This window comes from Ahaetulla prasina, chromosome 7 (assembly GCF_028640845.1).
Source record: "Ahaetulla prasina isolate Xishuangbanna chromosome 7, ASM2864084v1, whole genome shotgun sequence".
NCBI lineage: Eukaryota > Metazoa > Chordata > Lepidosauria > Squamata > Colubridae > Ahaetulla > Ahaetulla prasina.
This window is the reverse complement of record NC_080545.1, coordinates 9,303,927-9,321,569: the sequence shown is the minus strand read 5'-3', so window position 1 is coordinate 9,321,569 and position 17,643 is coordinate 9,303,927. Positions and strand designations below refer to the sequence as shown.

The following is a 17,643-nucleotide window of genomic DNA, read 5'->3' as shown; positions in this document are numbered from 1 at the left end:
GCATTCCATTATTTATTAGGAACCGGAGGGGTGGAGGAACGATTGAATGGATCTAATCAGCTGCCACAAGCTGTCAAAATAAATACAAGCCCATAAATAATTAACCAGTGCTTGGCTCTGACACTCACTTTTTGATATTAATGTTGCATGTTTGCAAACTCAGGCACCGTATAATTACCCCCCAATGTATTAAACACTTAGCCCTGCAAATAAAGTTTAAAAAAAAAAAAGCATTCTCGTATCCAGAATTAAATGTAAAAATACGAAGCCGTCAAAAATTCAAGCGCTGGATTTTTGATTTTTTTTTCTTCTTCTTCTCTTGGTCAAACAGAGGCGCCCCTTTTTAATTGAAAATATAAGAGATTCATCCCAAGCAACGTACATGATCCAGAACCGAATTCAAAGGAGCCTGCATTGTTTTCGTTTATTCCCGCTTACCTTGACTGGGAGCTGTCAAAGAAAGACGTGACAAGTTGACGTCTTCCGTCCTTGTTAAAAACCAGGGCTTTGCCGCTTGCCAGGACGCCACAGCCGAAACTGACTTCAGCACCACGGATAGAGTAAAAGTTATGATAGGAAGAGAGCCTGGAATTGCTGAAGGTTTCTGAGATAAACATTGGAAAAGTTTGAGAAGCCATTTCACACGCGGGGCCTGAAAAGCCAGGATCGCACCTGTGACGGAAAGAAGCAAAAGCCAGATAAATATTTTATTTATTTTATTTTATTCATTCATTAAGTTTTGTAAGCGTTGTGCCTTGATGAAAGTATCTTTTCTTTTATGTACACTGAGAGCTTATGCACCAAGACAAATTCCTTGTGTGTCCAATCACACTTGGCCAATAAAAAAATTATTCTATTCTGTTCTGTTCTGTTCTGTTCTGTTCTGTTCTCTTCTGTTCCATCCCATATTTTTTTTCTTTTCTTTTCTATTCTATTCTATTCTATTCCGTCCCATCTTTTCTATTCTATTCTATTCTATTCCATTCAATCCAATCCCATCTATTCTATTCTATTCTATTCTATTCTATTCTATTCTATTCTATTCTATTCTATTCTATTCTATTCTATTCTATTCTATTTTCTATTCCATTCCATTCCAAATTTTCTATTCTATTCTATTCCATTCCATCCCATATTTTCTATTCTATTCTATTCTATTCTATTCTATTCTATTCTATTCTATTCTATTCTATTCTATTCTATTCTATTCTATTCTATTCTATTCTATTCCATCCCATCCCATCCCATATTTTCTATTCTATTCCGTCCCATCTTTTCTATTCTATTCTATTCTATTCTATTCTATTCTATTCTATTCTATTCTATTCTATTCTATTCTATTCTATTCTATTCTATTCTATTCCATTCCATTCCATCCAATCCAATCCAATCCCATCTATTCTATTCTATTCTATTCTATTCTATTCTATTCTATTCTATTCTATTCTATTCTATTCTATTTTCTATTCTATTCTATTTTCTATTCTATTCTATTCTATTTTCTATTCCATTCCATTCCATTCCATTCCATTCCATTCCATTCCATTCCATTCCAAATTTTCTATTCTATTCTATTCCATCCCATCCCATCCCATCCCATATTTTCTATTCTATTCTATTCTATTCTATTGAGTGTTCTATTCTATTGAGTGCATATTAATAATATATATAAGTATATGCATGAATGGAATACATAAAATGAATACAATAAAATAAAACATTAGGACAGGGACGGTAGGCACGCTGGTGTTCTTATGCATGCCCTTTACAGACCTCTAGGAATGGGGTGGGGTCAACAGTAGACAGTCTAAGGTTGAAATTTGGGGGTTTTTTTGGGATGAAACCCTTGAGAGAAAGTTTGAAACTTTGAATTTGGGTTTTGGGATCAACCTTCGAGAGAAATAAGTTGTGAATATTGTACGAGGTCTTGCAACAAGCCGTAATGCAAGCCGTAAGGCCGCAAAATGTTAATACGCATGTATCCCCTTCTCGTTTGTTTTAATTTTACTTTTAATGAATTTATCTGTATTCCACCTTCATTATTTTTGCAAACAACTCAAGGTGGCAAAGGTATCCGGCATACCTTTCTCCTCCTATTTTCCCCCACAAAAACAACAACAACAAGCCTGTGAGATGGATTGGGCTGAGAGATAAGGACTGGCCCAAAGTCACCCAGCTGGCTTTCATGGCTAAGGCAGGACTTGAACTCACAGCCTCCCACTTTCTAGCCAAGTGCCTTAACCACTAGACCAAACTAGCTGTTCTGTCCCCCCTCGCCTCCGTCCGAGTGATGGCTTAATTAGCCGGAACTATCAGCTCTGGCAGCAAAATAGCGAGCATCTGCCAAGTGTCTCTGTTATCTTCTTCGACGCTGATGAGTCACCCACGAACAAACTTCAGCTCTTAGTTAATCAGTTGATTTGCCTGCTACAAAGAGGCACAGCAGTTCTTGCTGCCTTTATATCCTGTGGGATTGGCTCCATGACTCAGCACTTCCTAGGCCTGCCCCACCCCTGCTTCTGTTGTTCCCACCTCTCCTGCCTACGAAACCTAGGGTCCAGCCAGGCCTGATTGCCATCAGCTGGGTCCGAAGGCGGGGCCTGGGGGGGGAAAGAGTCAGGGGACTGAGGCCTTGTTATCTCTTCCATCTGGCCTGCCTCTGGCTCCTGGAGCTGAGCCAGGGAAGCCGGTGCTCCCGAGGTAAGTCCTGACGGCCCTTCCCCCTCACTTTCCAAGTCACTTTCTGGCAGCAGGCCCAGCTCAGGGGGCGCAGACACAACACTAGCTTTTTTCTTTCCAAAGTTATCAAAAACTGAAATTGGATTTTGCTGCTATTATGATGATGATGATGATGATGATGATGAATGTTCACATAATCAGCCAGATGTTTAAACTGGATTAGCATTTTTTATCCAGCCATCAAATCCTTCTCAAGGATCTGGGATAGATAAGACATGGTTGTTTAATAATATTAAAGGTAAATTGTTGCAGCCTGTAAGATGTTCCAGATAAAGCTGCCTTTTGCAATTGACTGATGGGGGATTTTGTCAATGACAATGATGCTCAAGCGGTGTTCCAGATGTCTTGTAATTGCACCCAAGGCACTTATTACAATTAGTGCTGATTTGGCTTCCTTTGGCCACAGTGGTTCCACCTTCTATTTGGAAGCGCACAAAAAAACCCTCTTTTCTTTTTAGCGGTCACAGACTCCTTTATGATTTCGTGGAAAGGCATTTCCACAATGCGGTTGAACAATAAATAGAATAGAACAGAATAACAGAGTTGGAAGGGGCCTTGGAGGTCTTCTAGTCCAACCCCCAGCTTAGGCAGGAAACCCTATACAACTTCAGACAAATGGTTATCCAACATCTTCTTAAACATTTCCAGTGTTGGAGCATTTACAACTTCTGGAGGCAAGTTGTTCCACTTATTAATTGTTCTAACTGTCAGGAAATTTCTCCTTAGTTCTAAGTTGCTTCTTTCTTTGATCAGTTTCCACCCATTGCTTCTTGTTCTACCCTCAGGTGCTTTGGAGAACAGCCCGACTCCCTCTTCTTTGTGGCAACCCCTGAGATATTGGAAGACTCCTATCATGTCTCCCCTAGTCCTTCTTTTCATTAAACTAGACATACCCAATTCCAACAACCATTCTTTATATGTTTTAGCCTCCGGTTCGCAAAGACTTCCAAATAAAATAAAGACTTACAAATATGTTTCAAATTAGAACGGTCGAAACCTAAAAGGGCTACCCACCTTCATGACTTAGAAAAAAGCAGACAGATAATCATTCAAATGACAGAGAATTAATTAGAACCCAAAATAAGTCCCTCCCCACTTCCAGTTAAGGCTGTTGTGTTAATGTCATGGCAGTCCATGCATTCAATCTCCTGTAAAGATACATCTGATCCAGTGGTGGGTTTCAATTTTTTTTACTACCGGTTCTGTGGGCGTGGCTTAGTGGGTGTGGCTTGGTGGGCATGGCAGGAAAAGGATACTGTAAAATCTCCATTCCCTCCCCAATCCAGGGGAAGGTTACTGCAAAACCCCCATTTCCTCCCAATCAGCTGGGACTTGGGAGGCAGAGAATAGATGGGGGTGGGGCCAGTCAGAATTTTTACTACCGGTTCTCCGAACTACTCAAAATTTCCGCTACCGGTTCTCCAGAACTGGTCAGAACCTGATGAAATCCACCTCTGGTATGATCTAAGCAAAGCAGAGAATCTGTCATTTTGGGGGGAAGATTGTGATTGTGCTATCAGGAGAAGCGGTAATATCACAAGACAGATTGTCCTACAACCTAGAAAGCAACTTAACAGAACGCAAAGACGCCGGCCAACGCATTGTGATTAGACTTACTTGCAACCGGTTCTCGTGCATTGACCTCGCCCCGAGCAGAATTTGAGACAAGACGGACCAATGTAAACTGCAGGAAGGGAAAATAAATAAATAAATGTGCTGAAGTTAAATTCCAGAAGTTTGGACATATTTAAGTGGTGGGCATACAAAGTTCATTACACTGTATCTAGCAAGACTAAGTATAAACAGGTTGACCTTGACTTACGACTGTAATTGAGCCTGGAATTATGGTTGTAACTTGTGCTGGTCATTACCATGTGATTGCACTTGATATTACGAATAGAATGGAATGGAATAAAATAGAAAATATGGAATGGAATGGAATGGAATGGAATGGAATGGAATGGAATAGAATAGAATAGAATAGAATAGAATAGAATAGAATAGAATAGAATAGAAAACAAAAATGGAATGAAATTGAATGGAATGGAGTAGAGTAGAGTAGAGTAGAGTAGAGTAGAGTAGAGTAGAGTAGAGTAGAGTAGAGTAGAATAGAATAGAATAGAAATTATAGAATGGAATGGAACAGACCAGAATAGAATAGTTGGAAGGGACCTTGTAGGTCATCTAGCCTAACCCCCTGACCCAAGCAGGAGACCCTACACCATTTCTGACAGATGGCAGTCCAGTCTCTTCTTGAAAGCTTCCAGTGATGAAGCTCCCACAACTTTTTATGACTTTTTTTTACAGTGGTTGCTAATTCATTATCCACAATGGTTTTTTTTTCAGAAATCAGAAGTAAATAGCACTTTTCAAGGGAGGAAAAAGTCATTATTGTTTGAGGTTATGACATTACAGGAGGCTGACAATGGCCGCTGGTTGCCAAGCACTCAAAATGTGATCTTGTGACCACAGAGGTGGCCATTAAAACTTCCAACCCAGGCAACCAGGTAGTTCATTGTGATTTTGAAGGATTGCTAAACAACCAGTTATAACTTAAAGACTACCTGTAACTTTTAAAAACTTCTATCATACTTTTGACAGCAGATAGAAAAGAAATTACTCAGAGAGCTACTGCTTCCCTTTTGCCAGATGTCTCCACACAAAGATTCTCCAAGTAGTTAATAGTAGTGGAATAATAATAGACCATTAGAATGTTCTACTATAATGTCTGCCCAAGACATTATAACTGGAACAACTGCAACCAAGCAAGTAATTGCATTCCCTGATCTAAACGCGATTCTATTCCCAGCATTGGCTTGGGATTAAGAATGATTACAAATCTCTGAGATTAATATTCCTTGACTTCTGGAAAGTGGTAGCCGCACTTCAAATATTTACTATGGCCTTGAAACATGAGACACTGCATCCCTGCTTAAATACGGAAGTGAACGACCTCGTAAGGACATATTAAGAACTGGTCCAGAATGTGGCTGCGCGGGTAATAGAGGGAGTAACTTGAGCCTCCCATGTGACACCTCTCCTGCGCAAGCTGCACTGGCTTCCGGTGGTCTTCCGGGTACAATTCAAGGTGTTGGCTACCATCTTTCAAGCGCTCCATGGCATAGGACCGGGTTATTTACGGGACCGCCTGCTGCTACCAATAGCCTCCCATCGACCCGTGCGCTCCCATAGGGAGGGTCTCCTCAGGGTGCCGTCGGTCAAACAATGTCGACTGGCGACCCCCAGGGGGAGGGCCTTCTCTGTGGGGGCTCCTGCCCTCTGGAATGAGATGCCTCCGGGGATAAGTCAACTCCCTGACCTCCGGACCTTTCGACGCGAGCTAAAGACCATTTTGTTTTATCGCGCAGGGCTGGCTTAATGTAGTTTTAATATGGGTTTTATTATAGTTTTAGTCTATCTCGGCCTAATCGAATTAGCTTTTTAAAATGTTTTTAATTTTTGTGGAATCTGTTTTTTATTTGGCTGTAAACCGCCTGAGTCCTTCGGGAGAAGGGCGGTATATAAATTAAATAAATAAATAAATAAATACATAAATAAATAAATTATATTTTTCAAGAGAAGTTTTCAGATTAAGAAGGCTCACAGAAGGAGGTTCTTGGTTAAATAAAAGAATTTTCTGTCTTGAAATTACTTTAAAAAAATAAATAAAATAAAATTAGAAGATCATCAGGAACCTGGGAAGACATCAAGGGTGGGCTTCAAAAATTTTAGCAAGGGGTTCTCTGCCTGGTTGCCAGGTGGGCATGGCCAGGGTGGGCGGGGCCTAGTAGGCCTCCTGCACTATGGTGGGGAGGGGCATTTTTGCCCTCCCTGGACCCTTGAGGCTTTTTTTGAGCCTCCGGGAGGGCAAAAATGGCCTCCCCAGGCTCTGGAGGCCCTCTGGAGGCCGGAAACAGGCCTATTTCTGGCCTTCCAGAACTTCCAGTAGGCCCATTTTTCTCCCTCCCCAAGCCTCCCCACGCGCCCTGCATTTACCTACATCCAAAAGGGGCTGTGTGGGGACTCCTAGGAGGGATGGGCAGGATGGGGCCAGCCAGGAATGGGATTTGGGGGTTCTCCAAACTGCACAGAATCTTAGCTAGAGGTTCTCCCGAACCCCTGCAAACCCCCAGCAGCCCCTGGAAGACATCCCGAATGGAGTGAGGGGAAGTTTAGTCATCCAGTGTCCTGTGTACTTTCATTTCACACATTCTCATAAGTTCACGGCAGGTGAAAAGTGGGGACAAACCCCCAGATCTATACTATGGGGCTACTCTAATACACCTCTGCATCTGGTAGTATCTCCGTCAGAATCTTCTGATGTATGCCAACTGGGGCATAGTAAGCAACCCTTGATTCATCTGGAGAACTTTGAGAGTTGTTGTTGTTATTATATTTTCACCATGTGCTTCATCCTTTAAGGGTTCAGCTGTCCCTATGATACACCATTTTTCCTACTTAAAGGTTACACACAGGACAGTTTTGGTACTATGTAGATAACACTGGTCAAATACTTTGGCCACCTAATGAGAAGGAAGGACTCATTGGAGAACAGCCTAATGCTGGGAACGATGGAGGGCAAAAGAAGAACGGGACGGCAGAGAACTAGGGGGCTGGATGGAGTCACTGAAGCAATAGGCGTGAGCTTAAATGGACTCCAGAGGATGGTAGAGGACAGGAAAGCCTGGAGGAACATTGTCCATGGGGTCACGATGGGTCGGACATGACTTTGCAACTAACAGCAACAACAGCAACAACAACAACAACAACAAGATAACACTAGTGGTAATAAATACTACTAACTGCTGTCAATTGCCCACATGTTTCCAAGAACCGATCCGGTTTGTCTCCATCGAATTCTGGTATCTCTGGTTAAGGCTGCATTTGGAAGGGGAATAGTTATACGATTCCACCTGAAACATAAGAGATGAGATTTCCAGCTTTTAAAAGTTTTGGAAAAGTTGATTTTAAAATGTAAAGTTGTTCAGCTTAAACCCATGACGGCGAACCTATGGTATGCGTGACACAGGTGGCATGCACAGCCATATCTGTGGGCAGGTGAGCGTTGCTCTAGCTCAGCTCCAGCGCGCATGCATGCGCTGGCCAGCTGACTTTTGGGCCTTCTGGGCCCACCGGAAGTCGGGAAATGGGCCATTTCCAGCCTATGGAAGGCCTCGGGGGTGGGCGAAGGCCAATTTTGCCATCCCCAAGCTCCAAGAAAGCCTCTGGAGCCCGGGGAGGGCAAAAAATGGGCCCACCGGTAACCTTTTGGGAAAAGTGTATTTTCTAAAACTAGCTAATAACACCAATTTTTTTTAGTAGTGCCATAAAATTATATATCAATGGAAAGATAATTTAATCAAGAATGTAATGCAATAACATTCTATAATAGGGCCTCTGGTGGCTCAGCAGACTAAGTCTGTTGTTAAACAAAGCTGCCTGCAATTACTGCAGGTTCAAGCCCCACCAGGCCTAAGGTTGACTCAGCCTTCCATCCTTTATAAGGTAGGTAAAATGAGGACCCAGATTGTTGGGGGCAATAAAGTTGGCTTTGTATATAATATACAAATGGATGAAGACTATTGCTTAACACAGTGTAAGCTGCTCTGAGTCTTCGGAGAAGGGCGGGATATAAATTCAAATAAAAACTTTTATGAAGGTTTTGCTATTAGAATAGCAGTTACAATATAAAGAAGAAAAGTGAAACACATAGAAAAAATGAGATATACAAAAATGATCACCATGTCAGTTAATACTTAGTTGGGTAACCTTTAGCATGAATTACGGCCTTAAAACATCTTCCCATGGAGTGAACCGAGTCTTTTAGTTCTACAGCTGTTATAATGTGAAACCAAGATTGAATGATGGCTTCTATTAACTGGGTTTTATTGCTGGGTCACTTCTGACTAACAAGTTTTTTTATTTGGCTCCATAGATTTTCAATTGGGTTAAGGTCGGGACTATTCCCAGGCCAATCCAGCAGCGGAATAGGATTATCTCAAAACTCCAAAAAAAAAAGTGGTGTTATTAGCCGTCAAACCTCAAAAATACACTTTTCCCAAAAGGTTTCCACAATTTTGGCCGCTACTGTAAACCTAATTTTGACAGATGCTTCCAAAACTAAACATTGTTCTATCAAAGTCCATTTTCATAGCTAAAATCCTTGAAGATGGAAGGACCTTTTACTAATTTTGGGAGAAGAGCATTTTTAACATCACATGACTTATTTAACTGCCTTGGTTTGTCCGAGAGAAGCAATTACAAGAGGTTGTTATCTCCACAGAATCATGAACAATTTAAATTTTTCATCATTCTCTGGACAGAGTTATTTGCACAAAAATAATTCTCTTACCCACTGTAGTTTTCGGATGCATAGACTGTGCTGTGTGGAAGATGGGATCCAGCACACGTCTCTGGCAAACATTCGGAGTGAAGTAATGACCAAGAACGTCCATGGTTGGTGGAGAATTCCAAGCTAACACTGCCAACAAAAAAGAAAGACACAAAAGAGAACAATCTGATTTCTTATCCGAGACTAAACGACAATAAATTGGTATTTGCACCAAGAAAGCATAAAAGCTTCATATTCATGGCTTATTACAATTGCTACCAACCTGCCTTCCATTGAGGACCTGTATACTGCATGAGTCAAAAAGCAGGCTCTGAAAATATCTACAGACCCCTCACATCCTGAATATAAATTGTTTCAACTTCTACTCTCAAAATGATGCTATAGGGCTCTGCACACCAGAACAACAAGACACAAGGACAGTTTTCCCCCCCGAATGCCATCATTCTGCTTAACAACTAATTCCTACAACACTGAAATAATTTACTATATTACTATTCTTGTTCTCATCCTTACTAGTACCTATCTCTTCCCACTTATGGCTATATCCATGTTGCTTGTATCTTTATAACATATTGCTTGTATTGTTTCCTAGTATGATTTGTTTGCTTATTAGTATCCTATGGCTATCACTAAGTGTTGTATCTTACGATTCTTGATGAATATATTTTATTTTTTCTTTATGTACACTGAGAGCATATGCACCAAAGACTAATTCATTGTGTGTCCAAACACACTTGGCCAATAATGACTTGACTTCTCTTCTCTTCTCTTCTCTTCTCTTCTCTTCTCTTCTCTTCTCTTCTCTTCTCTTCTCTTCTATTCCATATTTTCTATTCCCTATTCTATTTCCTATTCTATTCTACTCTACTCTACTCCTTATTCTATTCTATTCTATTCTATTCTATTCTATTCTATTCTATTCTATTCTATTCTATTCTATTCTATTCTATTCTATTCCATTCCATTCCATTCCATTCCATTCCATTCCATTCCATATTTTCTATTCTATTCTATTCTATTCTATTCTATTCCATTCCATTCCATTCCATTCCATTCCATATTTTCTATTCCCTATTCTATTTCCTATTCTTCTTTACTCTACTTTACTCTACTGTACACCTTATTCTATTCCTTATTCTATTCTGTTCTGTTCTGTTCTGTTCCGTTCTATTCCATTCCATTCCATTCCATATTTTCTATTCCCTATTCTATTTCCTATTCTACTCTACTCTACTCTACTCTACTCTACTCTACTCTACTCTACTCCTTATTCTGCATTCTATTCTATTCTATTCTATTCTATTCTATTCTATTCTATTCTATTCTATTCTATTCTATTCTATTCTTCAATAATTGATCTTCCAGATGCTGAAATATGAAATGCCTAGGTGCGCTGAAAAGCTGAACATTCAAGATGAACTACGCTGATGGGCACGTTGATAATGCCTCTAAGCTTTACTTACGCTGCAGGCACATTTGATTAAATTTTACTCAACACCGAGTATCATTAGTACTGATGAGAAGCCAGACCAGGAGAAATTGAGAGGAACAGTTAGGGTGATTCTGCCAACAATAAGTTCCTCAGAGGGTTTTGTGTAGGGGTTAGAAGGCTAAATGTTTGGGTTAAATTGTTTAAGAGAGATTCTTGGTGGTCTCTCAGCTTGGTTGTTTTCTTGGAAATGTTTCAGGTAGCAAACTACTCTGACACTGGCTCAAGGTTGACTCAGCTTTCCATCTTTCCAAGGTGGGTAAAATGAGGACCCAGATTGTTTAGGGCAAGAGGCTGACTCTGTAAACCGCTTAGAGAGGGCTTTAAAGCACTGTGAAGCGGTAAGGTAAAGGTAAAGGTTCCCCTCGCACATACGTGCTAGTCGTTGCCGACTCTAGGGGGCGGTGCTCATTTCCGTTTCAAAGCCGAAGAGCCAGCGCTGTCCGAAGACGTCTCTGGGGTCATGTGGCCGGCATGACTCAACGCCAAAGGCGCACAGAGCACTGTTCCCTTCCCACCAAAGGTGGTCCCTATTTTTTCTACTTGCATTTTTAGGTGCTTTCGAAACTGCTAGGTTGGCGGAAGCTGGGACAAGTAACGGGAGCTCACCCCCTTACACGGCAGCACTAGGGATTCGAACCGCTGAGCTGCCGACCTTTTGATCGACAAACTCAACGTCCTAGCCCCTGAGCCACCGTATCCCTTGATGTGAAGCGGTATATAAGTCTAAGTGCTATTGCTGTTGCTATTTGTGGGAGATCTTCAGCTGATTAACTCTTGTGGGTGTTTTTTTTTCTTTTTCTTTTTGACTCAGAGCAACACCTACTCCTGGATTTTTAAGAAAACTTTGCCACCCCTCATTATGAAAAATGAAAATCAGTTACACCCATTTGGATGAAGCATGGGCCTCATTATATTCTGGGAGCTGTCAAGTAATTGGGGGAAGCATTAACAGAAATTTACTCGCTTGAAAAATGTGCGCGTGTACCCTAACGTAAGCGGTGCAATTTAATTCGAACGGCCCCCCATTTAAAATTCCGCAGATGATGCATTAAAACAAATTAATAATTCATTAGCTTGACACCCAATAAGCAGAAGACGTCTTACCTATCTCAGAATCATTTATTTTGGATACGGCTTCTCTTGAAGAATGCCTTTTTATGCAGTTATTCTGCGCCCGGTATTTTAAATTTGCATTAAATGGCTTAGGAGGCTTCACTGATTCCATCTGAGGTAAAAAATTTATATGGATACCTCGAGGACCGTATTCACTTCGTATATTTATGCGAGGTTTCCTACATTCCCGGTCATGAAATGACGGTGCTCTACAAAATAATGCTTTAATGGCTCAAGAAACCTGCGCTGCCAAATTGTTTTTTTGAAATTCAGATGAGATTGGCCGAGAGTTAGCAACTCGTAAAAAAAATGAGAGGAAAAAAGTGGGTTTGAGGAAACAAAAAGAAAATAAAAGAACATTTCAAAAGAGATCAAAGACTCCACAAGGAAAGCTTCACGATCAAGCAGAAAATTATGCTGATCCATGTATCTTAAAAGAGACTGTCGTTTAAAAAAAAAAAGAATTATTCATATTACGGCCTCTATTCAGCGCCGCTTACTAAAATTGGAAACACTTTAGGTCCCCATTCTGTGGTGATATCATGCGCAGCACCAGCAGCACAAATAAATATCTATACGAAGAAGGCCCTCATTTTCATATAAATGTACAGCAGACTCAAAAAGACAACAATGCATGGCAGGAACGAAGCAAAAAGAGAATTTTCCCACCAGCCTCCTTTATACCACAGAATTTGGAACCACAGTTTTCAGAAGAAACTTCTTGGAATCCCCTATTTCTGGAAAAACCTGAGGGAAAGGAAGCTCTGCTTTAATTTTTTTTTTAAACCATTTCTTTCCCCTGTGTTTCTATTTGTTTGTTTGTTTATTAGGTGCAGAAGGCACGTGTTCATATTGCGATCTCTGCCGTGCTCAGCTTAAACGATTGTAAGCAGAAGACCCTATGCCAGTGATGGCTAACCTTTTATTTATTTATTTATTTTATTTATTTATTAGATTTTTATACCGCCCTTCTCCCGAAGGACTCAGGGCGGTGTACAGCCAAGAATAAAACTCAATATATATACAATTAAAACCAGAATTTAAAACAAAGCAAATTACAGAAAAAAAAGGCCGACATTAAAATTTAAAAATTTAAAAACCCTAAAACAATAAAAACCCAATTTAAAATAGCCGTCGCATGCCAAAAGCGGGGGGGGAGGGGGAGCACGGGGTGTGTGTGTCGCGTTTGTGCGTACCCACGCCCATAATTCAATGCCCCCCCACAGCCCCCACACCCCGCATGTGCGTGTGACCCCCCCGTGCTCCCCCCACTTTTGGCACGTGATGGCAAAAAGGTTACCGGTGGACCCGGTAGGCCTGTTTTTCGCCCTCCCTACTCTCCAGAGTCTTTCTTGGAGCCTGGGGAGGGTGCAAACAGCCTTCTCTACCTCCCCGGAGGCCCTCCGGCAGCCAGAAATGGCCCGTTTCCTGACTTCCGGTGGGCCCGAAAGGCTCAAAAATCAGCTGGCCACCGCACGCATGCGCCCTGGAGCTGAGCTAGGGCAATGCTCACGTGCCCACAGATATGGGCTCCATGTGCCACCTGTGGCACGCATGCCATAGGTTTGGCATCACGGCCCTAGACTTCGACTTTTCGTGCCACAGTTGTTACGTGAATCCCTGCAGTCGTTAAAGTGAATCTGGCTTCCCCGTTGACTTTGCTTGTCAGAAGCTGACCCCAGGACCCTGCAACCGTCATAAATGTGAGTCAGTTGCCAAGCGACTGAATTTTGATCACGTGATCATGAGGATGATTATAACATCCAGTCGTGAACTGTGAAAAAGGGTCATAAGTCACTCATTTTTTTTTCAGTGCGGTTGTAACTTCAAACTGTCACTGAATGAACTGTTGTAAGTTGAGGACTCCCTGCACAAATTAAAAGAACCAATTATACTTACAACATCCCACCTGGGCTTGCTTTACCTGTTGCCTGGTTGATGGGTTCCACAGCCCAAGTTAATGGAAAACTGGATCATATGTGTCACGGTAGAAGGAAGGACGGGCAAGACATGGAAGTAATCAATAGCCCAGATATTTCTGTCACGTCCTTGGTGGTTGTTCTGCTTGAGGCAGAATTTGGTTGCCGGAGTCTGAAGTTCTGGACTGATGACAACTGAGACCAAAGAGGGACTCTTAGATAGAAACAACAAAAACCAGACAATTGCGGTTAATGTAAACGGTTTCCAGTCTGTAGAACCAAAGAACGACAAATGCAGTACAGAATCATTGAGTTGGAGATCTATACTATTTCTAAGCAACGGCTGTCCAACCTCTTGTTAAAAGACTCCACCGAGCACCCATGGCCATTCCACTGATAGATTGTTCTCACAGTTAGGAAATTTCTCCTTAGTTTTAGGTTGCTTCTCGATTAGTTTCCACATCTCCTCCTCCTCCTCCTCTTCTTCTCCTCCTCCTGCTCCTCCTGCTGCTCCTCGTCCTCCTCCCCTCCTCCTCTTCCTCTTCCCCACCTCACCCTCACCCTCACTCCCCTTCTCCTCCTTCCGCACTGTCTATTCACTACAGGATGAAGGCCCTTTTCAGATGTTTCCAATCTATATGGTCCCGAGCTTTCTATTACCAATTGGATCTGCAATACTTGCTGGTGTCGTTGATCCATCTTGTTCTAACTCTCTTTTGTGGACGTTTAAACATTCCTAAGTATGCTAGGAAGCAACATACTTAGGAACATTTATACACTAAGTTTATAAACTTATACATACTTATCTATAAGTATATATACTTAGTTTATATACTAAATATATAAACATTCCTAAGTATGTTGGGTATTTGTGTTTTTTGGTGGGGAGAACGGGAGGAAAGGCCTGCAAGAAATCCGGAATTACAGTTTTATTGAAATGTATAAGGATTTCAAACAAAAAATACTCATAATAAGATAACCCTGGTTTATCCCACTCGGGTGTTAAATTATAGCTCCCAAAGGCATAGAGACACAGAATCCTCAGTTCCAATTAAGCTCTTTCAAACCCTAAGACCCTTGGTTTAAATTTAGCTCCTTCAAACCCCAAGACCCTTAGTTTAAATGTAATTCCTTCAAACCTTAAGACCTTCAGTTTAAATGTAGCTCCTTCAGACCCTAAGACCCTCAGTATAAATGTAGTTCCTTCAAACTCTAAGACCTTCAGTTTAAATGTAGTTCCTTCAAACCCTAAGACCCTCAGTGTAAATGTAGTTCCTTCAAACCCTAAGACCCTCAGTTTAAATGTAGTTCCTTCAAACCCTAAGACCCTCAGTTTAAATGTAGTTCCTTCAAACCCTAAGACCCTCAGTTTAAATGTAGTTCCTTCAAACCCTAAGACCCTCAGTGTAAATGTAGTTCCTTCAAACCCTAAGACCCTCAGTGTAAATGTAGTTCCTTCAAACCCTAAGACCCTCAGTGTAAATGTAGTTCCTTCAAACCCTAAGACCCTTGGTGTAAATGTAGTTTCTTCAAACCCTAAGACCCTCAGTTTAAATGTAGTTCCTTCAAACTCTAAGACCCTCAGTTTAAATGTAGCTCCTTCAAACCCTAAGACCCTCAGTGTAAATGTAGTTCCTTCAAACCCTAAGACCCTCAGTATAAATGTAGTTCCTTCAAACCCTAAGACCCTCAGTTTAAATGTAGTTCCTTCAAACCCTAAGACCCTCAGTTTAAATGTAGTTCCTTCAAGCTCTAGGATCCCCAGTTTCACTTTAAATGTAATTTATTTAATTAAATTTAAATTTAATTCCTTCAAACTCGCACCCTCCGATGCTCCATTTTCCTTTCATGAACGGGTCAGAATTTTTTCTGCATCCCAACATCAACCTTTAAAAGTGACCCACACTGCCTCGAAGAATTTCAGAAAGTGGTATTACCAGATATTTCTGTCTTTACAAATTGGAGTCAGGCTGTTGTAATCAATTTAATGCTCTTTTCATGATACATGTTGAATACTTACCCTGTGGGAAGCGTAGCTCATTACATCAAGAGTTATGTGATCTTTTCTTCCTTCAATTTTTGCGTATAATAGGACATCGTTGTCATGAGCTTCTCCAGTATCACAGCTCCCCCCTGAAATAAGATGCAAGATGCATTAACTTTGTACTTTTTTTAAATAAGTTTTTCATTTATAACACAACACAACATAACAAACACAAAACCCATAACGTACATTCGCTTTCTGCAACTGTTTCGTAGCTGTGATCTCCTAATATTTACATTTTCTCCCAATTCCCTTTATAATATACAGCTCGCCTGTTTGGAACCCTCATCACATTTCTGACATCAATACAATTGAACGTGTCCAGAAATATTTTACAAGAAGAGTTCTCCATTCCACTGTAAACAACAAAATACCTTATCCCACCAGGCTTGAAATCCTAGGCTTAGAAAACTTGGAACTTCGTCGCCTTTGACAAGACCTAAGTTTAACTCATAGAATCGTCTATTGTAATGTCCTTCCTGTTAAAGACTACTTCAGGTTTAATTGCAATAATACAAGAGCAACCAATAGATTTAAACTTAATGTTAACCGCTTTAATCTAGATTGCAGAAAATATGACTTCTGTAACAGAATCATCAGTGCTTGGAATACTTTACCTGACTCTGTGGTCTCTTCCCATAATCCCAAAAGCTTTAACCAAAAACTTTCTACTATTGACTTCACCCCATTCCTAAGAGGACCACAAGGGGCGTGCATAAGTGCACAAACATGCCTACTGTTCCTGTCCTATTGTTTTTCTTTTTCTTCTTCTTATATATATACATATGCTTATTCCTCCTAATATTTACTCATATATATGTTTATACACTATATAATCTTTTTTGTATGATACTTATATATATTGTTGTAACAAAATAAATAAATAAATAAAATAAAAAATAAATAAAATATTTATATCCTTCTTGTCCCATTATCCCATATTACTCTATAATTCATAATAATAAGTTTGTACATTTTATACACTATCTTACATACATCTTGTACTTATTGTTTCTCCCCTCTCATCACTATTCGTTTTTTTTAGTCTCGAGCCACGAGCCTCAAGAATTTCATGCGCACAAAATTGGAAAAAAAGGAAATAGACCAACAGAGGAAGAACTGATAAAGAAAATCTTAGATTGTACCAAGATGGACAAATTAACAAAAGAAATGAAAGAAAAGGAAGATACAGAATATTATGTAATATGGGATAAATGGTACTTTCTTTCTACTTTATAGTGACATGGACAGTTTTCGGGTTATTAAGGTAACGTGGGCCAATAATTCTAACAGAATATTCATCTTTCTTTCATTCTAATAGAAGTGGAACAATAATATGCATAAGACAATGGCTTGTATATATAGTCATGTGTAGCTTGTATATATGTGTAGTAGGTTTCTTACAAATTTCCCTGCTGTTAAAAATGATCTTCCTCCCATCCCCCAATCATTCTTTACTTTAAGGCAGGGGTGTCAAACTCAAGGCCCAGGGGCCGGATCTGGCCCATGAGTGCTTATCTGGCTTCCGGGATCACCCTGGAAATAGGGAATGACTGCCCCGCAGTGCCTCTGACAGCGAAAACGGAGCTCCGTTTTCTTCCGAGCTCCATTTTCACTGGCAGAGGGTTGTAGGAGGTAGTCGCAGCTGAAAACGGAGCTCACGAGCCCCTGACACCAGTGATGTCGAGCTGGCCACTCCCACCCTGGCCACACCCACCCCAGCCCCCTGAAGTCAAACAAAACCCTGATGCGGCCCTCAATGAAATCTAGCTTGACACCCCTGACTTAAGGTCTAGTCTCTATTTCAAGCCTGTAGGTTATAAAAAGGTAAAGGTAAAGGTTCCCCTCGCACATATGTGCTAGTCGTTCCCGACTCTAGGGGGCGGTGCTCATCTCCGTTTCAAAGCCCAAGAGCCAGCGCTGTCAGAAGACATCTCTGTGGTCGTGTGGCCGGCATGACACAATGCCAAAGGCGCACGGAACG

General features: G+C 40.9%; 1 protein-coding gene across 2 annotated transcripts in view; it reads right to left on the bottom strand.

Annotated features, from left to right (window-relative positions):
• Nucleotides 1–17,643, bottom strand: part of RELN (reelin) — a 457,527-nt gene that overhangs the window by 165,944 nt on the left and 273,940 nt on the right. For both annotated transcript variants that reach the window (XM_058190565.1, XM_058190566.1), the window contains 6 exons: nucleotides 15,636–15,748; nucleotides 13,621–13,829; nucleotides 9,092–9,220; nucleotides 7,543–7,652; nucleotides 4,357–4,423; nucleotides 439–672 (listed from right to left, as the gene is read on the bottom strand). In XM_058190565.1, the coding sequence (XP_058046548.1) occupies nucleotides 439–672; nucleotides 4,357–4,423; nucleotides 7,543–7,652; nucleotides 9,092–9,220; nucleotides 13,621–13,829; nucleotides 15,636–15,748 (862 nt within the window). The remainder of the gene's footprint in view (nucleotides 1–438; nucleotides 673–4,356; nucleotides 4,424–7,542; nucleotides 7,653–9,091; nucleotides 9,221–13,620; nucleotides 13,830–15,635; nucleotides 15,749–17,643) is intronic.